The sequence below is a fragment of the Dipodomys ordii genome, unplaced genomic scaffold (genome assembly GCF_000151885.1).
Source record: "Dipodomys ordii isolate 6190 unplaced genomic scaffold, Dord_2.0 Scaffold24, whole genome shotgun sequence".
Lineage (NCBI taxonomy): Eukaryota > Metazoa > Chordata > Mammalia > Rodentia > Heteromyidae > Dipodomys > Dipodomys ordii.
Window position 1 is genome coordinate 7326821 of NW_012267240.1, and position 22457 is coordinate 7349277.

Below are 22457 nucleotides of genomic sequence, written 5' to 3' on the forward strand. Positions count from 1 at the left end.
CGCCGCCCGGGGCTTTGGGGGGCAGCGAGGGGCTGCCGCCGGTGTCCGAGGACCGGCGGATCGGAGGGGGCGGAGGCAGGACGGACTTGCGCAGGTGACCGCCCTGGGGAGGGCCTGGGTCGTGGCTGCTCGGGGCTGGCTTCTTGTCCTTCAACGAAGCGACAGCGGGGTTATTATTATTACTATTATTACATATACTACTGGGGTTTGAACTCAGGACCTCAGGCTTGCTGGACAGAGTCACACCCCCAAACCTGTTCTGATTTAAGATAGGAACTGCCTTCTCTCTCCCTTCCCCCCCTCACCCCCCCAAACCTGCCTGGATCCCCATCCTGTTTATGCCTACTAGAGAGCTGGGCAGGTTCAATCACCCAATCACTCAGACTAATCATTGATGAGCTCATCTTGAGACAGAGGAATGCCAGACACCACTAGGCCCTGTGGGTGATCAGCCACCAAAGCTTCTGGACATGCAGGCCTGAGCCAGCTCACTGAGCTTAGATCAGGCCTCTTTCCTCGCCAGAGCCTGCCTTCCACAGGAGCTGTTATCTCCAAAGTACATTTTAGCTAGTTAGGGTGTGGCTTCAGTCTCTTATCAACCAACTGCCGGCCTAGGGCAACTCAAAAGTGGAAGCCAAAGGGCTTTACTGCTCTCTCTACTCACCTTTTGAGTGTCCAAGAAAAGTGGCTCCCCCCCCCCCCAAGTATATGCTGGGAGGGACTCTGGGAGGTTTGAACTGATAGAGCCAATTTTAAGCACTTAAACTTATTTTGTTCCTCTACCACGCCCTCCAGAGCAGACAGGTGGAAGAGAGACTTCCTCACAAAAATCTTGCTTTGATATCCTACCCGATCAAGACAAAGAACACAAAAGGGAGGAATGGATGGACCGAGATCTTTCTGGACTACAGGCTATTGCACTGTAACCAAGCATTAAGAGTTTCTTCCCTAGTGCTGGGAATGTGGCTTAGTGGTAGAGTGTTTGCCTAGCATGCATGAAGACCTGGGTTCAATTCCTCAGTACCACATGAACAGAAAAAGCCAGAAGTGGCGCTGTGGCTCAAATGGATGAGTGCTAGCCTTGAACAAAAGAAGATCAAGTCCTGAGTTCAAGCCCCAGGACTGGAAAAAAAAAAGAAAAGAAAAGGAAAGAAAAAATAAAGTCTCTCTGTGCAGAGACCTGCCCGCACCTGCTCTAGGATCTTGCATTGGCATTATGAGAACAAAAGTTTCTTCCCTACTCTATGACCTGCTGGGGAATTACCACTGATAAGCTTTGTTCCAACTGCCATAAAAGGTTTAGTGAACCATGTAAATAATGAACTATATAACTTGTGGGTGGGGCTGATTGGAGGGAAAAACTGAAATGTACCCTTTACTGACTTATGTAACTGCTTCCCCTTTGTATATCACCTTTATAATAACAATAAAAGATAATAAAAACAGTTTTAGGAGAAGCACAAGAGCTGGGAGAAGCAGGACACCAGATTCTATAATTTCAGTTTTTTCCTTTTCCTCTTTCTTCTTTTTCCTCTGGTACTGGGGCTTGAACTCAGTGCGCCTCATGGTCTCACTTGGCTTTTTCATTCAAGGCTGGTATTGTACCACTTAAGCCACACCACCATCACCTCCACCACCACCTCCTCCTCCTCCTCCTCCACCTCCTCCTCCTTCTTCTTCTTCTTCTCTTTTTTGGTCCATTGTGGGATCTGGGCACTGTCTCTCAGCTCTTCAGCTCAAGGCTAGTGCCCTACCACTTGAGCCACAGCACCACTTCCAGCTTTTTCTGCTTAGGTGGTGCTGAGGAATGGAACCCAGGGCCTCATGCATGCAAGGCAAGCACTCTACCACGGAGCCACCTTCCCAGCCTACACACCTCTACTTCTTGCAACCCACCATGATGGACTGAAACTGGGGCCTGTGCCTCTTGCCAGCAAGAGATGCCTCAAGGTCCCCTTAACAGGGTCTTCATTGATTTGGGGAGGGCCAAGAAGTACTGCAGAAAGGAAGGTAGCAATCTCTTTGAAGTTACAGATACCAGTATGTGAAACAATCCTAAAATGAATGACCTTGTTATCTTAAGAAGGGAGGCAAGCAGCAAACACCTATAATTTGCGTAAGACTTTATCTAACTCCAAGGTCCATCAAAGTTTGTGTTCTGATTAACTCACATTCAGGATAGAATCCTGGGTCTCTGTATTGCTAGGAGAGATTGATCTTTGAGTCACTCCTAGCTATCTAAGAGTCAGAGAATGGCATTCCAATTCTTTTTATTAGACCTCATGGCTTGGCATTCACAGATTCTCACAACTTCTGGCTTTTTGGTGGTTAGTTAAAGAAAAAAGTCTCATAGACTTTCTTGCCTGGATTGGTTTTGAACCTAGATCCTCAAATCTCAGCCTCCTGAGGCATTAGGATTAAAAGAGGGCCAGCTCAGGTTCCTTCTGAAATGGTGTAAAAGGTCTAAAATGGATGCTTTAATCCCTACTTTATCTGTCTGAGATTAAGGATAAGATTCTGTAAAATAGGTATGTGGGTGAGTTCTGTAAGGTAAAATCAAGAAGCATTTCTATTGGGAGAAAGTGGTAGATCATCAAATCAGGCTGAAGTCCCACAGGAAGAATTGATAATAATCATCCTATTCATTTACATAATGCAACTTCCTTAAGGCTTTCAGGAAGATGTGAATACCTTTGTTTTAGTGATAATTATCGCTGCATTTTACATTTCCATCAGAATCCCACTTTCTCTGCTTATCAACCTCTTACCAGGCAGTATGTGGGACTTGGTGTCTAAACATAGTTAAATAATAATTTTGATTCTAGAGTTCTTTTATTTCTTTGGGTTTTTCACAATACTCCTTTTCAAATCAACTTTACAGACATAATGAATATGCATATATACATGTATATATAATATATATATATATATATATACTGTAAGAGCAGAATGTGCTTTATGTGACAAGTTTGTCAGGCTTGAAAAGGGAAGAACTGGGCTGGGAAGGTGGCTCAGTGGTAGAGCGCTTGCCTTGCATGCCTGAGGCCCTGGGTTCGATTCCTCAGCACTACATAAGCAAAAAGAAAAAAGCCGGAAGTGGTGCTGTGGCTAAAGTGGTAGAGTGCTAGCCTTGAGCTGAAGAGCTGAGGGACAGTGCCTAGGCCCAGAGTTCAGGCCCCATGACCGGACCCCCCAAAAAAAAAAAGAAAAGGGAAGAACTTTAGAGAAGCATAATTTTTAGAAAGCTTACCACAGTTTTCAAAAATTATAGGTCACTAACCCTTAGATATGTATTTAAATGTTTTTTTCTTTCATGCATTTGTTTCTAACGCATTTATAAGATTATTTCTTTGTTGCTTTGTATGTCCCTCCCCCACAGTATAATCCCTGCCTTCACTATATTTGATGTCGGTATAATTTGTGGAGGAGATGGGAAAAAAACAAGTCGTTTAAGGATACAGGTGGACCTGTTGCAACAATGAGAAGTACAAGTTGTCATGTCAAAAACGAACTTTACAACTTTGGTGGGGGAAGGATTGGGTGGGGGGGACGGGGGACGGGAGGAGGCTGGGAAGGGATGTGAAGGGTAAACAAAGGAGGAGGCTGCAATGCTTGATAAGAAATGTACTCATTATCTTGCCCATGTAATTGTAACCCCTCTGTACAGTATGTTCACAATAAAAAAATAAATAAAAAAATTATAGGTCACTCAATAAATACCGAGATTTAATTGTTTCTGTCATAGGATAAAGAAACTATGCAGATTGAGTGTTATAGCTGACTGATATACTACTGTCATAGTTATTTAAAGCTGGTTTGACATATTCCGTGGATTTTAGTCATTTGAAATATTATTAACTGGTAACTATATTACCTAGCTAATTACAATTATTAGCTATGAATTTTAAAATTTTAAATAAATCTCTAGGTATTGAAAAAATGTTAAGGAGAATATTGTATTTATCTATCTATCTACCCATTATCTGTATCTATCTATCTATCCATTCATTCATTCATTCATCTCTTTTGTGGTGCTAGGGACAGAACCCATTACTCTACAACTGATCTGCATTTCTACCCATTGGCTATTATCTTATTTTTTTGGTGCTGGTACAAGGACTTGAACTCAGGATCTGGGTGCTTAGCTTTTTTTGGGGGGGGGTCTGGTCATGGGGCCTGAACTCTGGGCCTGGGCGCTGTCCCTCAGCAATTCAGCTCAAGGCTAGCGCTCTACCACTTGAGCCACAGCGCCACTTCCGGCTTTTTTCTTTTTGCTTATGTGGTGCTGAGGAATCGAACCCAGGGCCTCAGGCATGCAAGGCAAGCGCTCTACCACTGAGCCACCTTCCCAGCCCCAGCTTAGGTTTTTTTGTCTAGGCTGGCACACTACCATTTGAGTCATAGTTCCACTTCCAGATTTTTGTTGTTTAGAGACAAGGAGCTCGAGGATTTGTGTGCCTGGGTTGGCTTCAGACTTCAACTTTCAGAACTCTGTCTCCTGAGTAGCCAGGATTATAAGCAGGAACCACTGGTGAATGCTTTTGGCTATTTATTTATTTGTGTTGGTCCTGGGACTTGACCTCAGGGCCTGTGCACTGTCTCTAAGCTTTGCTCCTCAAGGTTAGTGCTCTACCACTGAGCTACATCTCCATTTTCAGCATTTTAGTGGTTAAGTGGAGAAGAGTCTCACAGACTTGAGATCTTCAGATCTCAGCCTCCTGAGTGGCTAGGATTACAGGAGTGAGCCACTGGTGCCTAGCATAGTGATTATTCTTTTTTTGGGTCCAGACATGGGGCCTGAACTCTGGGCCTGGGTGCTGTCCCTCAGCTCTTCAGCTCAAGGCTAGCGCTCTACCACTTGAGCCACAGCGCCACTTCCGGCTTTTTTCTTTTTGCTTATGTGGTGCTGAGGAATCGAACCCAGGGCCTCGAGCATGCAAGGCAAGCGCTCTACCACTGCGCCACCTTCCCAGCCCATCTTAGAACATGGCTCACGGTTCAGAAGATTGTCTTACCTTTGGTAGACGTTTCTGTCCCTTTGTGATCTTACCTTAGTTGTTTCGACAGATCTCTGGGCCTCTTGGTGGACAGTACTGATAGAAGCTGTGGCCTGGGGGATCCCACCATTTGGCTGGCTGGGGCCTGAGGAGCAAGAAGAGAGAAGAATCTGTAAATTCAAACCAGTTTCCATTGTTATAGGTTTATCACTATCATGTGGGAGTGGTGTGGTAACATGGCTTTATGGAGTTCTGCTGAGGGGGAAGGGGACTAGCTCAGTGGTACAGCATGTATTCAGCAGACGTGAGGCCTCACACAAGGTATGTCCATAGCCAGCACTAAGTAAATAATGAAACGTTTACAGATCTGCCTCATGCCTGTAATCCTTGCTACTAAGAAGGCTGAGATCCATGGTGGACAGTAACCCAGTGAATCACGATTGAGAACTGCTTGCCATGGGGTCTTGTGTCTAATCTCTTCCTCTTAAGACATTCACAGGATGAGGGCTTGGGCCTACGTATGGGAATCTGGGGGTGCCCTGTTATGATGTCCTCAGTCCTCAGTGATTGCTAACATATACAGGTGTTCTTTGACTGATTTTGGAATTTCATCTGGCAGATCCATCATAAGAGGAAATACCAATCTCCAATTGATTTTTCTATGTCTTAGCTTGGAAACACTGTAGCTTAGCTATGCAGCATGCTGGAAGAAGGTCTGTTTTTCACTCCCAGGATCCTGTGCCTGGTGGCAGGCTGACAGCCAATGTCTAACATCAGGAGAGGGGGAGAGGGGAGAACGCAGGCAAGAATTCATTGTATATTGTACAAAATTAAGAGAAGTGAGAGAAGGGCTAGGTTGGAAGGAATGGATGAGAATGTTGGAAGGGGTGACATTAAGATGCATTGTATTCATAAACTGCTTCGTTAAAGGGCAACTCCATTATATACTACTTAATAAAATAAAAATTAAAAAAAGAAGAAAATACACAGAGCCAGAACATCCAATAGAAGATGAAGTCTTCAAGACTATGACAAGGGACTTCAATTGCTCTTTTAGAATTTGACTAACCAAGCAGACAAATTAAGCCAAGATAAAACAGTCAATTGTAGGTAATACAATATGCAAACCAGAATGCTGAGTCAATAAACAAACCATTAAAAAAAAAAGATCCTCAGATCTCAGCCTCCTAAGTTGGCTAGGATTACAGGCATGAGCTACTGGTACCCAGCACAACAATTGTTTTTATATAATGCATTGGATTTGTTTTGGACATGAGCTCTGAGTTCTAAATGTACCTGGAGCCCGCTGAGCTGGTTTAGCTGTGTTTGTCCCCAGTTTTGTCCACCGTGAGGCCAGTCCAGCCCTTGCCACAGCTAGCTGATAGTTGTCATAGAGAGTCCTTCCATACTGGAGAGAGGAAGCAAAGGGAGGAAGACAGGATCCATTTATTAAATTCTGCCATTCACTGCAATATACACAGTGAAAAAGATACTCTATGACTATTCTTCTCACTCCTTGTCCAAGTGTTATTGTATGTTTCAATAAAAAGATTCACAAAAGGTGAATTCTGAAGCTTACAATACTTCTACTTTCACATGAGGTGTGATGCATTTGTGATTACACGTCTTCGTGTCATTCTACTGTAGATTCAATCTTGTCTTTCTTTGCTTTTTGGGGTTGGTATTGGGGCTTGAACTTAGGGCCTTGAGTTGTCTACTCACTCATGCTCAGTGCTCTACCATTTGAGCCACACCTCCACTTCTGGCCTTTTTTTATTTTTATTTTTTGCTGGTTAATTGGAGATTAAAAAGCCTCATGGATTTCTTTGCCCAAGCTAGCTTCCAACCATGATCCTCAGATCTGTCTCTTGAGTAGCTAAGATTATAGACATGAGCCATGGGCCACCAGCTTTTATATTTATGTGTGTGTGTGTTGGGGGGCGGGGTGGGGGTACTGGAGTAGAAACCCAGGCTTTGCATATGATTGGCAAGCACTCTACTACTGAGCTACATAGTTAGTTGGTCGTGGGGCCTGAACTCTGGGCTTGGGCACTGTCCCTCAGCTCTTCAGCTTGAGGCTAGCGCTCTACCACTTGAGCCACAGCGCCACTTCAAGCTTTTTCTGCTTATGTGGTGCTGAGGAATGGAACCCAGGGCCTCATGCATGCAAGGCAAGCATTCTACCACTGAGCCACCTTCCCAGCCCACTTAGCACTGTCTTGTGTTTCTTAATTGTACATGAAGCCTACAATCCTTCCCATGTATAAATATCTGAAAAGTTCCATTTGAAAGCCAATCTTCCATTCTCAGGTCTGTGGGTAGGTTTATGTTCATATCACTCTTATTGAAAGAAACTCGATGGGCTGATAAATGACCAGCAGTGGGTCAGCTGTTTCACAGTAGCTCTAATGCTGGAGCCAGGTCAAGAAACTGGACATGTGGGTGCAATGTGGATGTGCTCTTACCTTGGCAATCCTTATTCCCATGACCCATTGGTTGAGAGTTCTTGCATCATCGCAGCAGAGATACTTAATATACTGAGACTCCTTCTGAATTTGAGGATGCTGGAAAGAAGCAGTTTTGAAGGCAATTTATAAGCTTTGTCTGCCAGAGCTTGAAATGCCTCTCAAAATAACTTGAAAAAAAATTCTACATGTGACTTACAAAGGTAGTGGCAAAAGGTTACTGGTACTAATTTTAGAATTAGGAAAAAGGGTTCCATTTATTTAAAACATTTCTTTAGAAATCGAGGGTCTCACTTTGCTTCTTAGGCTTGTCTTGGGCTTGCTATTCTTTTGCTTTAGGACTAGAAGAGATTATAGGAATGTACTACTGCAGCTGGCTGTGGGCACTGCTAAAAAAATGGCTAAACTTTGAAAGGATTTAAGCAATCTATTATATAGTTTACCATAAACACTTTTTACTATATTGTCTTTTGTGCCATGTGTGTGTGTGTGTGTGTGTGTGTGTGTGTGTATGTGGTGGCACTACAGTTTGAGCTCAGGGCCTTGTACTTGCTAGGCAGGTACTCTATTATTTGAGCTACAATTCTAGTCCCTTTTTTCCTTGGTTATCTTCCTTCCTTCCTTCCTTCCTTCCTTTCTCTCTCTCTTTTTTTTTTTTGTTGGTTGTGGGGCCTGAACTCTGGGCCTGGGTGCTGTCCCTCAGCTCTTCAGCTCAAGGCTAGTGCTCTACCACTTTGAGCCACAGTGCCACTTCTGGCTTTTTCTGCTTATGTGGGCCTCTTGCATGCAAGGCAAGCACTCTACCACTAAGGCACCTTCCCAGCCCTTCACTGGTTATTTTCAAGACAGCATCTCTTTTTGCTTTATGCTCAGGGCCAGCTGAACTGAGATCCTCCTATTTTTTCTTAACCTTAATGCTGGAATGATAGGCATGTGTCCTTGTGCCCAACCATTGGTTGAGCCATGAACTATTGTGCCTGAGCTGACCTCAAACTATAATCTAATCCCCAGATCTCTGCCTATCAAGTAACTAGGAGTGCAGGCATGAGCCATAGCACCTGGCTCATCTATGCACTATGAACTTTTAAAAGTCATCACATCTATCATGTGTATATCCCTTAAGGTTATCTGAGTGGCTTCTGTATCTGTGAGACAGGAAACTTAATCTATTCCTTATGGCACACAAGTGACTATGGACTTGCATCTGCCAAAACGCAGTCTGAGTGTTATTTCTGCTACTAAGAATTCAGTTTTGCAATGAGCTCCCTTTCATATTATTGTCAGAAGAAATGTGTTCCCAGCTGGCATTGAGCAATGGCACAGAGAAGGGTAAACAGAGGTGATCCATGTCTCCTGAACATGGCAGCCTGGAAGGAGACAAAGAGACACTTGCCATTCTTTTCTCTTCTACCCACTGTCCTTGTAGTTTTTATATTTCTGCCTGTGATAGACTGTGTGGGTATCCCATGAGGGTAGGAACTCTATTTTATTTATTGCTAAGGATTCCCCAGTGCTAACATGCCTGGTGCACCATAAGCATTCCAATACAACTGATTGCTAAAAAAAAAACAAATAAGCCAGGCACCAGTGGCTCATGCCTGTAATCCTACTACTCAGGAGGCTGAGATCTGAGGAACGTGGTTCAAAGCCAACCCAGGCAGCAAAGTCCGTGAGACTCTTATCTCCAACTAACCACCAGAAAACTGGAAGTAGTGCTGTGACTCAAGTGGTAGAGTGCTCGCCTTGAGCGGAAGAGCTGAGGGACAGTGCTCAGGCCCAGAGTTCAAGCCCCATGACCGACAAACAAACAAGCAAACACAAATAAGCACATTTCCTGATCACTCATAGATATTCTTGCTTACTCCATAGGTAAGGCAGGCAATCAAACTGGGTTTGATTGCGTGTGTGTGTGTGTGTGTGTGTGTGTGTGTGCGCACGTGAGCGCATGCATGTGTGTTATTACCTAGAGTTGGGAGTATCTATCTATGCAGGAAAGGAGCAAAGAGGTTCAGTTCCTGTTTTAGGGTGCTACGTAGATACTTCCATTTTGACTTTCAGCGCAATCACCGACTTTCAAGCACATGGCTAATTCTTAAAGATGAGCTGAGAAAAGGGCGTTGTGTCTTTGAATGTCAACTGAAATCAGAGAGGTAATGTCTGCACCAGTTGGTGGCCCCAATCATCCAGCCTCTGAGATACTAGATTTATTCAAGAGGCTAATGATACACATCGCTTGTGAGGGCTTTATAAAACCTTAGTCAGTTTTGGTTTTACACATGATAAAACTGGTGATTATTGTTTTTGTCTTTTTACTTAGAATTTCTATATTCATCTATTAAGCAAAAATACCAACACTAAAGGTACCAGACGAAAAAATTAGATAAAATCTATCTTTCCTTCTTTCTTTCTCTTTTCCTCATTCTCCTCATTCTCTCTCTCTCTTTTGCTCTCTCTCTCTCTCTCTCTGGCATTTTGAGCCAATTGAAGAAAATCTATCCTTATACACTGTGTGTGTGTGTGTGTGTGTACAGGTCCTGGGACTTGAACTCAGAGCCTAGGCACCGTCTCTGAGCTTGTTTTTCTCAAGGCTAGTGCTCTACCACTTGAGCCGCAGTCCCAGATTTTTAGTAGTTTATTGGAGACAAGTGTCTCACAGACTTTCAGGCCCAGGTTGGCACTGAACCATGATCACCAGATCTCAGCCTCCTGAGTATCTAGGACTATAGGCATGAACCATGGGTGCCTGCTTCTTTTATATTTGTTACACAGACAGATTTCTTTATATTTTTCAGTCTCAGAACTTGTAGAACAATGTGTGAGAGAGCCAGTTCCTATCTTGTTGGGCATGAGTCCTTTCTCCTGAATGGTGCTGTAGCTTTTCAGTATGGCCAGCAGATGGTAGCAAACACTTTGGGATGGATGTTGCTCATTTTACTGTGCTTGCACGTTCAATCCTTGCTCAATAATATTTGATTTTAGCTTTGCAAATGTTCCTCCAATAATCATGCTCCTTGTTGGAAATATGTATCCACTCAGGTAATGTAGTCCAATAGCAAACATCATTAACCAGAAGGTCAGATTGATGAAAAATATGGAATGAGATATTTCACCAATACCTGCAGCATTTTCTCCTGACAGAAAAACCAAACAAAACCAAAGCCCTGGTCTTTCAGTGGCAGAAGCACAGCTCTTTAATGGTATTCTTTGTCTTATGTTCAATAAGGGGGACAAGATTTACTCTCTTTAGCAAATAATGTTTCTAATTGTTCATAGAAAGTGACTTCTTGCTGGGCACCAGTGGCTCATGCCTGTAATCCTAGATACCCAGGAGGCTGAGATCTGAGGATCACGGTTCAAAGCCAGCCCTGGCAGACAAATCAGAGGCTCTTATCCCCATTAACCAGAAAAAAGCAGAAAATGGAGATGTAGCTCTGCGGGCAAAAGCTAATTGAGATGTATAAGGCTCTGAGTTCTAGTACTGGCCAACAAAATAAGTGACTTTGAGACATTAAGTTGACTTTTTTTGTAACCTTGGTGTAGTTACTGTTTTGGTGGTTTTTGTTTTGGTGGCATCTTATGTAAGAATTGAGTTTCTGGGAACACCCTAAATTATACTTGCAACAAAATGCTTTTATGCAATTGTTTGCTTAGAGGTCTCCATTTAAGCAATACCATAAGCAATTTCTTAAATATATTATGCATCCAAATATAATAAAATGTAGTCATTCCTTTAAATAAGGAGAATTCTTTTCTCCCCTCCCCCACCGAACTGGGGATTGAACCCAGGGCTTCTTACATGCTAGGTAAATGCTCTACCACTTGAACCATGTCCCCAGCCCTTTTATTTTAATTTTGTTTTGGAAACAGGGTCTTACTATCTGTTCCCCCCCCCCCCCAGTTTAGCCTAGAGCTTGAGATTAGCTGGAACTTGAGAATCATTTGCCTTCATCTTCCAAGTTGCTGGGACTACAGTTATGCACTACCATGCCTGGATTTCAATAAAATAGCTTTGAACATAAACCAGATACTTCTAAGGGCTCTTGTTGTCCTCAGAGTTTGTGATTCTAAGCTGGGCTACCTAGTGGGCAGCAGGCTCCTTGCAGCTCCTAGGACCTCACAGAGCCTGTCTTCATGCTAGTGTTCCATCACACCTTATGCTTGCTGCCTCACTGAGTCTTTGGCTGAAAAATTATTTGCCAAAGAGTTTAAGAAAACGCTGGGTTAATGTGACTGCCCAGATCCTTCCTCAATGATTTGCTAGTGCCTGACGACGAAAAGAGAGAAGCTCTTTTAGCACACGAAGGTCAAGGCTAAAGTCCCTTTCAGAACGTTATTGCTAAAAGGGATATTACAGGTCCTCTAACTTTACACAATGAAGAGACTGAGGTCAAGGAAATGAAGCAATTTGTTTGAAGCCAAAAGTAGATGTAGAGCCATAACTAGAACAAAGACATCATTATTTGTTCCACCAACACTGCTGGATGCTGAGAAAAAGATTAATTCCTGGGTATACAAAGAAGAATAAGAAGCAGGGGTCATGGTGGTTCTCAGCTATAATCCCAGCACCCAAGAGGGCTGAGGTAGAAGAATCTCAAGCTTAAGGTCAGCTTGGGCTACACAGCAAGTTCCAGACCAGCCTGGCTAATATAGTGAGATTCTGTTTCAAGCAACAACAAAAAACAAACACAAACCCCCAGAAGAGTAAGGGATAGTTCACACTGGAATAGGGGTTACAGGACTGGGGCACGAGTTAAGCATTGTTAGGGCACTGTTAAATAAATCCTGTTTATTGGTAGGTCTTTACTGTAAACAGCCTATTGGAAATAAAAAAAAACTATTTTGTATGTTTTCTAGAAAATCTAGGCAAGTTCATAGTTTCTAAAGCTTTTTACAGTAGAATGAACTCAATATATGAACAAGGAACTGTCCATGTACCTGTTTTATAAATAAAATTATAAAATAGTTTCCTCTAATATAGAACTTTTACTTCCAGAAGTGATAAGGAACCCCTTAGAGAAATTTCAAGATTTTAGTTCTGATAACATACTGTAGGGGAAATCTCTCAAATGGATTGACTCTCCTTTAGTTGGGTGTTAAACCAAAAATTGTATTATGAGACACATACAGTTAACTGTATCACATAGGACATTTGTTTTCCCTTAGACGAAAATATTAACCAACAAATCGAAAGCAAGGACTTCTTATAACATACCTTTAAAACAAAGCAGTGGTCGGTGGGTGCTTTGTATTTCATTTTACACTGACTCCCATAGTAAATGTTGACATTTGCAAACTGTATAAAACATGCTAGATCTCGGGATGTCTGCAAAAAGAGAGGAAAAAATGATCTCAACTGAGGTGACAGTTAATCATTTCCTTTAGTATTTTCTGATGGCATAACCAAGAGCTCCATTTTAGTAGAGAAAATATTGAATTTTGTAGCTAATGGATATAAACATCGACCACTTATAGTTTTCTCAATGCTATGCCAGCGTAAAAGATGAATGACAAAGAGTGTGACCAGATGTGACAGTGTGTCACCAGTCCTGAAATACAGTGACAGATGATAATGTCGGTTCCCGCACCTGAATGGACTCCCAGAGTCAAAACCTGTTGAACTTGTGTGATTGCTATTAATTCAATCAAGGTAAGCTGGCCATGTAGGCAGAAACATCATTTTGGCTTTTGCGATTCTAAGTCAGTGATGGAATTTAGCATTGAGCATGAATAACAACAAAACAACCAAAATGCTCCTCAGGAAGAAGAACGAGAGGTGAATTTGATGATGCTCCGAAAATTAGCACACACACCATGCTCTTTTCTGCTTTCGGGTTTCTGCTGGAGGGGTTGCCATGGAGACAGCAACCTCTCCTTCAGGGATAATGGGCGTTGTGGAGTTGGGCAACCTCTAATCTACAGATCTGCTTACACTTCATCGGCACATTTGCTTCATGACAATTTTTCCCTCTTTCTTGTTTCTATCATTATTTACCTTGTTAATTGAATAAAAGATGAAATGGCTACACTTCAATGCACAAAATATTCCTTTTTGTGAAAAATAAATCAGTCCATTTTCCTCCTCATTTTTTTCTGTATTTTTGCACTTTTAATTTTATGAATTACAAAATAATGCATAGGTATCATAATTAAAAGATTAAATATACATTTTCATTCACTAGCTCTTTTTCTTCCTCTTCTTCGGAGGTACTACAGGGAGTAGTTTGTTAGTATTTTTCCAAATGTTTGTGGGTAGACACTTATTTGCTGGTTGATTGGAGATGGAGTTTTCTGTCTGTAGTTGACTTCAAATAGTGATCTTCTGAATTTCAGCCTCTTGAGGGGTCTGGCTTCATATATTTATACATACACACAGTTTTGTATATGTATGTATATTTATGTGTATGTATATTTATAGACACACTTGTTTATGGGACTGAACTCAGGGCTTTTGGAATGATATCACTGAGCTACACCCCAGCCCAACAAACAAAAATTTTAAAGCATGAATGGGATATTACTACAAACAGTGTTCTAAGACTTGTTTCTTTTTTTAAAACATTGTATCTTGGGAGGTGTATGTCAGGACCATGAATGGATATATAATATCCATTTTGTGGCTCCACAGCTCTCCACTGAACAGGAAAAGTGATTTATTTTTCATCATTATATTATAGGTACAGAATTTTTCCCAGTATTTTACTATTACAAAAGTATTTTGCATCTGAGCAAATATATTGTCACCTGAGGAACTTGTGAGGTTTTTATTCTCATGAATGTACTTCTGGTTATTATTATTATCATTGTTATGATTATTGTCACTGTGATAGTTTGTATCTGGAATGTCTCCTGAAATTCTACTTGATCCCAGCCTAAGGCACTATTAGGAGCTGGTGGAGCGTTTAGGAGGTGGGGCCTACTGGAAGGAAGTTATATCATTGGAGGCATGGTCTCCAGGAGCATTGTGGGAATCTGGTCTTCCCTCATTTTTGGCTATGATGCTTTCCTCTGCTGTGTTCTTGCTGTGATGTGCTGCCTTACCCAAAACACTGGGCCAGTGAGCCATGCACTGAAACCTCCCAAACTTTTTAAAAGTCAATTATCTCAGGTATTTTGTTACAGTAATGGAAAGATGACTATTACTGCGTACGGACCTTAGTCTTTCCTTTGGGTACATAATATATCCCAGAAGCCCGTAAAAGAAAATAGCGTCTTTTCCAGGATTTCTTTCCATCTTCTTTCAAATAAAGAGCTCCTTCAAGTTCGGGGACAATGATGGATGTTCCGCAGAAACTTTCCTGAAACAAAAATTCCAAAGACAGAAAACACACAAAAAATTAAACACCTTCTTGCTTATATTTAAACAGAACTGCAAGTTAGCTTTACCCTAAAATCAAGTTTGTCTACGACTCTGAACTCTGATCAGGTGCACATTTTGACATTATATGCACATATTGCTGAAAAGGAGAAAAGAATAAGCCCTAACTCTGAGTCAGACCCAAGATTTGGAGACCACACATCTCTTGGACAATAGGCCATTAACCTCAGCTCCTTAGTTCTAAAAAATAGAATAATAACCAACTTCATGAGGTCAGTTATGAGTGCTGTCTTGACATACTATAAAACGAAGCATTTAATAAAGCCTGTTCCTCTTGCTATAAGTTGGAAAATGGAGAAATTAGTACTTTCCAGGTAAGTAAGAAAATGACTATTTCACTATTAGTGAATAGAACAATTATAATATCTACTTCTACATAATGAAGAAGGAAAAATTTAATGCCACAATATCAGAAAGGAAAAACAAGTACTTCTCTCTCTCTCTCTCTCTCTCTATTTGTGTGTGTGTGTGTATTTTTTTCAAAACTGGAAAGTGGCATATATTAAAAAAATCAATTGCATGTCTCTCAACTTTAAAACAAGATGTGCTCAGAATCCAGTCTCTCCTGTCCTCACCATGACACCAGGTACCTGACCCATAGCCAACCTCCAATCTCACTGGCAAGTGCCATTTCTACTCCTGGGCCTCCCTGGCAGACCCACTATGCTCAGGACCCAAGAGCCTGACCCTGTCTGTGTCTGAGCAATCTGTGTCTGTGACCCTGACCAGTGTCTAAGCACATACTCAGGAGCAGCAGCAGCAAGTTCTGGTGTCTGTTTTATTTGGTCCAGGGTGGCTAGAACCTGCATAGGGACCAGAAATGTGTACAAGGGCCTGGGAAGACCTTGATAAACCAGAAAGAGAGCTTCTCAGCATCAGTGAACCAGCCTAAGGGTTAACAAGGTGCTGAATTTTCAAGAGCAGTACTAACAAGAGAAAAAAATTGACCCTATTGGAGCACAGTAAACCAGTAGGTCTGGGACTTTAACATGACACTTTATGGCCTGTGATCCAACACTCATGTCTTCTTCAGTTTGGGCTGGGAACAGAGCCTCAGTTACTAAGTGAAAATTCATTAGGGATTAAAACAAAATCAGTTGCTTTGGGAATATAATCCAGGAGTGCTCATCATAGACATCCAAGCTTTCACCTTGCTCCTGAGTTTCTGTGGTGATCCAATCTGAGTTGGGTTTACCTCTGTCTTTTGTCCTGGTACTAAGGCTTGAATTCAGGGCCAGGACATTCTTCCTTAGCTTTTTTTTTTCTTCTCAAAGCTGGAATTCTATTACTTGAACCCCAACTCCACTTCTGGTACTTCACTGGTTAGTTGGAAATGAAAGTGTCACAAGACTTTTTTTTTTGTCAGTTGTGGGGCCTGAACTCTGGGCCTGGGCACTGTCCCTCAGCTCTTCAGCTGTAGACTAGTGCTCTACCACTTGAGCCTCAGCCCCACTTCTGGCTTTTTCTGCTTATGGGGTGCTGAGGAATCAAATCCAGGGCCTCATGCATGCAAGGCAAGCTCTCTACCACTGAGCTACCTTCCCAGCCCCAAGACTTTTTTTTTCTTTTTTTTTCTTGGTTTGGTTTCCAACTTTGATTCTCAGATCTCAGCCTCATGAATAGCGAGGATTACAGCTGTGAGTCACTGGTGCCAGCTTTCAGTCTGTTTTAGAAACTGAGGTTCAGGTGAAGCTTGTAAACCTCATGGTTCTACCAAATGTGACTAGTGGGAGAGCAGTTCAGAATATTCATAGATTTGAAATTGTATCTCATTTCCATGGAGCAATTAAGCAATGGGCATATGGAGTATTCTCAGTTGATTTTTAAGAGGGTTCATTTCTTAAAAGTTTTTTTTATTGTAAAGATACTTTACAGAGGGGTTATAGTTACATGAGTAAGATAATGAGTACATTTCCTGTAGAGCATTGTTACCATCTCCTTTGTTTTTCCCCTACTATCCTTTCCTTCCCCACCTCCCCAATTCCTCCCTCTCCCTAACCACCCCCCCGAAGTTGTTGTAAAGTTCCTTTCAACAGTGTCTTGTAAATCTCATTGTTACAATGGGTCAACCAGTATCCTTGTTTCTGCATTTTGTCATTTCCCTTCCCCTCCCCAAATTAGAAAAATGTATATACAAGATGCAGGGCACCAGAATCAAATACAGTGATGGTTCATTTCTTTTTAGTCAAGAATTACTAATCCAGTGGTTCAGGTCTGTAATCCTACCTACTCAGTAGGCTGAGATCTGAGGACTAAGATTCGAAGCCAGCCTGGGTATACAAACCCTGGAGACTCTTATCTCCAATTAGCCAGCCAAAGCTACTGAAAGTGGAGTTATGGCTCAAGTGTAAAATACCAGCCTTGAACAGAAAAGAATTACTAATTTAACTTCACGAAAAGCAAAGTATATTGTCTAAAGCCATAGTTTAGGATCACTGACTCAAAGAAACAGTTGAATTATCTAAACAGTTAAACTTCAGTAATGATTAAAAATTATTTATTTATTTTGGTGCTGGCACTGGGGCTTGAGCTCAGGGCCTGGACTCTGTCCCTTAAGCCTTTTCACTCAAGGTTGGCCCTCTGCCATTTGAGCCACACCCCCACATATGGCATTTTGCTCGTTATTGGAGATAAGAGTCTCATGGATTTTTCTGTTCCAGTTGGCTTTGAACCTAGATTCTCAGATCTCAGCCTCCTGAGTAGGTAGGATTACAAGTGTGAGGCATCAGTGTCCTGCAGTAATGATTTATTTAAAAAAAAAAAACCCAAGTTAAAATTTCAGTGCTGTCTCAGAATTTTCCATTGTTCCAGGGAGCAACCTTAAAAATAGATACAGAAAATGCTCTCTTTTCTTCCATTCTGCAAAATGAAGCTTACCTCAAGTAAAGACTCCTTGTTCTTAGCATTAATTTTCTCGCTGGTTTCCTTGCCTTCTTTTTTTCCTTTGTTATCCAAGTAGAAATTCTAAATAAAAAGTTAAAAGATCAGTTCAGGAAGTATTCATTACTCTGGGAAATACTGCAAGGAATTCGGTCTTGCTGGAGAGAGAAGATAATCTTGGGGCTAGGAATGTGGCATGGGGTAGAGCGCTTGCCTAGCATCCATGAGGCCCTGGGTTCGATTCCTCAGTACCACATAAACAAAAATAATAATAAATTAATTTAAATTAAAAAAGGAAGATAATCTTGTGTGAAATAAACAGACACCACAGAAGACACTGTGAGTCTACCAGGAGAATTAACTGTGTAAACCTTCACCTCCCCTCCCCTACTTCCCCTGCCTTTAGTGCACCATGAGAAAAGAAGACAGGAAATACCAGCCAAGGACATGATGTCATGTAATGGTCAGATTCCATAGTCAAGAACATTGGTGTTACATGCAGGGTCATGTAATGGTCAGATTCCATAGCCAAGAACATTGGTGTTACATGCAGGAAGCTGGCAGACTTTCACCCACCAGGGATTGAAGTGAAGGCTGAACTCACATCTCAACTTCAACTACTTGGCTAGTGGGCACCCCACAGAAGCCCAAGGCCTGTGGACTGGAGATTCTAGGCTCTTAGGTAAAGCTTGAAATCTGGATTTTTGTAATTGTTGGTGGTTGTTTTTCATTTTAATTTTTAAAGCAGTATGTTCTAGGCACTTATGCCTCACTACTATAATCCTAGTTACTCAAAGGCAAGAGATCTGAGGATTGCAGTTTGAAGCCAGCTGGGACAGAAAAGTCCATGAGACTTTTATCTCCAGTTAACCACCAAAGAAGCCAGAAGTAAAGCTGTGTCTAAGTGGTACAGTGCTCACCTTGAGTTGGAAAAGCGAAAAGACAGTATCTAGGTCCTGAATTTAAATCCCAATGCTAGCATAAAAACAAAACAAAACAAAAAATAAAAGCAGTGTGTCAATCATCATATAGTTCCCTAAATGGTGACTTCTAGGGTATTCAGAAGTAGAAGGGTATTTCTGGAAAGAGAGAGGCCTAAATAAAAGCAGGGAAGACCATGTCAAAAGGACACACAGACAGGGGCCGGTGGCTTACTCCTGTAATCCTAGCTACCCAAAGGCAAAGATCTGAGGATTACAGTTCAAAGTCAGCCTTAGCAGGAAAAGTCTGTGAGACCCTTATTTCCAATAAAGTACAAGGAAAAAAAAAACGCTGGAAGTGGAGCTGTGGCTCAAGTGATAGGTAGAGTGCTAGCCTTGAGCAAAAAATTCCTAGAACCCAGGCCCTGAGTTCAAGTTCCAGGACAGCATACGTGCTCACACGCTTACACTCACACACAAACACACATAAATGGGGGAAGTCTCTGAGTGTGGTTAATAATCATCTATGTATCATCCCATTCTGAATACCCATGAGATGGCTAAAAATAAAGTATGTGAGTTTCCATATAACATTAGCACTCAAGGGTTAATTTCTTACTAATCTCTGTAGCCACTACAGCTGATTACATAATCACTAGGAGTGACCTCTGTCACAGTGTTTTAGATTTTTAGGGTGAAAACAGAGTTTTCCAAAATATCGTGAAGAAGTTACGATGTACTTACAGTAGCAATCACACATGAGGAACACAGTGACCCAAACACCCAGGTCACAGCAATGCGTTCCCAAGGGTGATCCCAGTCAGCCTAGATGCTCGAGAAAAGGCATGTGTGCAAGCTCTCTTACTACTGATCTGAAGACCTGGATGGACCTGGAAATCTGCATTGCAATATATTTCCTGAATAATTATTATACACACAGTGTTCTATGGAGAACTGATGCTTGAATGCTTGAACAGTAATAAAAGTGGCTAGTGTTAGTATTTGAATAATTTCTCATAGTCAGAACTAGTCCTTAGGCTTTAGATTTCTCTCTCTCTCTCTCTCTCTCTCACACACACACACACACACACACACACACACTTTTGTTTCAGGTAATGAGATGTATGACATGTACTTGAACATTTGAGAGATTAAAAACAACTTTGGTGGTCATGAAGCAGATTGTAAAAGACTTCTCTGACTTTATTGTAAAGCAGGCCAGAGATCTAAAGATCCTCATAAGAAAAGTTCTAGGGGTGGGGTGTGTGGGGGGGGAGTGTAATTGTGGAGATGGGAGGGCAGGGATGGTAGGGGAAAAACAAAGGAGGAGGCAATAATGCTTAATAAGAAATATACTTATTACCTTGCTCATGTAATTGTAACCCCTCTGTATGGTATTTTCACAATAAAAAACTTATTTTTTAAAAAAGAAAATTTCCATACAAGAAAATAAATGCTATAATTCTGGAGAAAAATGATAAAAAAAACCCGAAAAGTTCCCATTCTAACCTCAAGCAAAAAGCCAAGTCCCTGTCTCTGAAGTCACAGAACCCAAAGAATCTGAACAAGCAGGCTTTGCAAGTTTCTTGGTGTGGGATGATTGGATCTTATTCTCCAATCATATGAGACCATGTAAAAAAAACAACAACTCAACTTTCCCTGTTTTATTTTTTTGGAAGGTGTCTTTATTTCTGAAGACTCCAGTGTTACAGAGAACTTATATTAAGCTGAGTGCCAGTAATTCATGCCTCTAATCCTACTTACTCAAAAGCTAAGATGTGAGGATGAAAGTTTGAAGCCAGCACCGGCAGGAAAATCTGTGAAACTCTTATCTCAATTAATCACGAAAAAGCTGGAAGTGGAGCTCTACAGTGCAAGTAGAGTGCTAGTTGTATGCAAAAAAAAAAAAAAAAAGTTCAGGGACAGTGTCCAGGTCTTGAGTTCAAGCTCCAGGACTCCCTCCTCCCCCACAAACTTGTATTAAATAAAATCATGCATTCTTCTTTTGTTAATCTGTTATCCATTATAGAGATCTCAGCCATAAACTCAGTGATGAGCAAAGAAAAAAAACCTTGACTTCCCTACGGAGGCAATGTCAGTGATGCGTGTATCACTGACATTGATTTTTAAAAGCTGCTTCTAGTAAGACAAGGATGTTCTACTACCTCAAATCGCTTTCCCCAGAACAAAGCAGTACCATCTGGAAAGAGGGCTTGGTAAAGGGGGAAAAAAGAAATTCTCTTGCCCTACCCATACATGGCAGGCAGTCATAGCAACTCTCCTATAGCAAACACAGATGAAAGCTTCACTCATTTATTTAATCAAAGTTTTATGTCTTGTGGAAACCTTTAGAAATGAAGACTCAACGATTCAGGGAAACCTGTATTTTATGCTAAGTTTGTGGGCAGACTTTGGAGGAAACCAAACATCATATAATAAATAAACCAATGGTGGATTCAACAAGGCCTGTGTTCAGATTCCTTTCTATGTTGATCAGACATTTCTTCCAGGATAGGAGCAGGCCACTCATCCCCTGAGGACCTGAATGAAGAGGAGGAGATCCAAGAGTGGTCTTCCTGGGTTTTATGGCTTGCTTTGAACATTCTAGTTTCTAAAAGTTGCTTTGGGGAATACATGGAGAAAGGAGGGAGGAAGGCAGGAGTCATAGAGAATTTCTTGCTTCTGAAGTCTTCCAGCTCCAAATAGCCAATATACCAAGGCTATATACTTTGGGGTATCATGGTCACAGCCTCTATCTATGACCCTGCCCTGATCTGCTTTAGAGGGTTTCTTCTTCTGTTACCTCAGCCTAGTCATTCATCTACTCAGAATGGTGAGTTGTAGGGCTCAAGGACAGGCCACCTGAAGCTAATGATCTCTCCCCCAACCCTGAGTCCAAACTCCATGAATCCAGAGTCTTGGGATTTTCTGCCCACAAGATGATGATTCAGCCTGAGGTTAGACTGATATTCAAGCTTCTTTATCTTCCTGCCTAAAACTCTAGGGCATAGATCAAGGTCTAGGTCAAGTCAATTGTGAGCAGCCCATTCCAGAACATCCCTTCCTGGAGAGCTGTTCACAATTACTAAGGCTTTGAATTCTCACAATACACCTTCATATTGTAAGGAAATAAAGTACATAGGTGAAGCCTCTCCAGGGACACACTGGCATCCATTTCTACATCTTCAACTTCTCTGGATATTTTTTCGCTCCGAAAGTAGATCTGTCTTGAGACTGGGCAGTTCTCACAACAATTACCCTTTCACATTTTAGAAAGGAAAAGGCAACTCTTACATTCACAAGGACCTTGCTGTCCTGGGGTATGAAGCTCAAAGACCCGAAACAAAGGGATAAGTTGAAACACTATTTAAAAAAAGGAGAGGATTTATAACTAATCCTACTGGAAGCCAAGTGATGTCTAATTCTTTGCTTTTAACACAATGGAAGGGACCTAATTATCTCATCAGCCAATGGATGAAAAGAACCATCCTTGATTCTTCTGTGACTTTTAGCTAATAATTCAGAAGGAGGTCAGAGAATTGAATGGCATGCTTCTGTTCCTATCTATTTATTAATGTGAACCCAAGTTTTCTAACACTTTCATCTATAAAAATGTACTCACACAGGTGTAAAAATGAAGAATACAATTGATATAGAACCTTCATCTCTGGATCCTTGAGTTAATCGGAGGGAGGCTCCATCTATTTATATCATTCTGAGATGTTCCACACTTTTTACTTTTTATGCCAACATAATGTCAGCGTTAAAATGTCTTTTTATTTTAATCCATTGTATGATTTAAGTACTTTGTTCTGACACT

The 22457-nt window shown here is 41.5% G+C and overlaps 1 protein-coding gene across 1 annotated transcript in view; it reads right to left on the minus strand.

Annotated features, from left to right (window-relative positions):
* Positions 1-22457, minus strand: part of Apbb1ip (amyloid beta (A4) precursor protein-binding, family B, member 1 interacting protein) — an 85867-nt gene that overhangs the window by 2516 nt on the left and 60894 nt on the right. The window contains exons 8-14 of the mRNA XM_013014591.1: positions 17715-17801; positions 14614-14757; positions 12675-12785; positions 7463-7561; positions 6294-6405; positions 5051-5142; positions 4-148 (exon numbers count right to left, since the gene is read on the minus strand). Coding sequence (XP_012870045.1) covers positions 4-148; positions 5051-5142; positions 6294-6405; positions 7463-7561; positions 12675-12785; positions 14614-14757; positions 17715-17801 — 790 coding nt within the window. The remainder of the gene's footprint in view (positions 1-3; positions 149-5050; positions 5143-6293; positions 6406-7462; positions 7562-12674; positions 12786-14613; positions 14758-17714; positions 17802-22457) is intronic.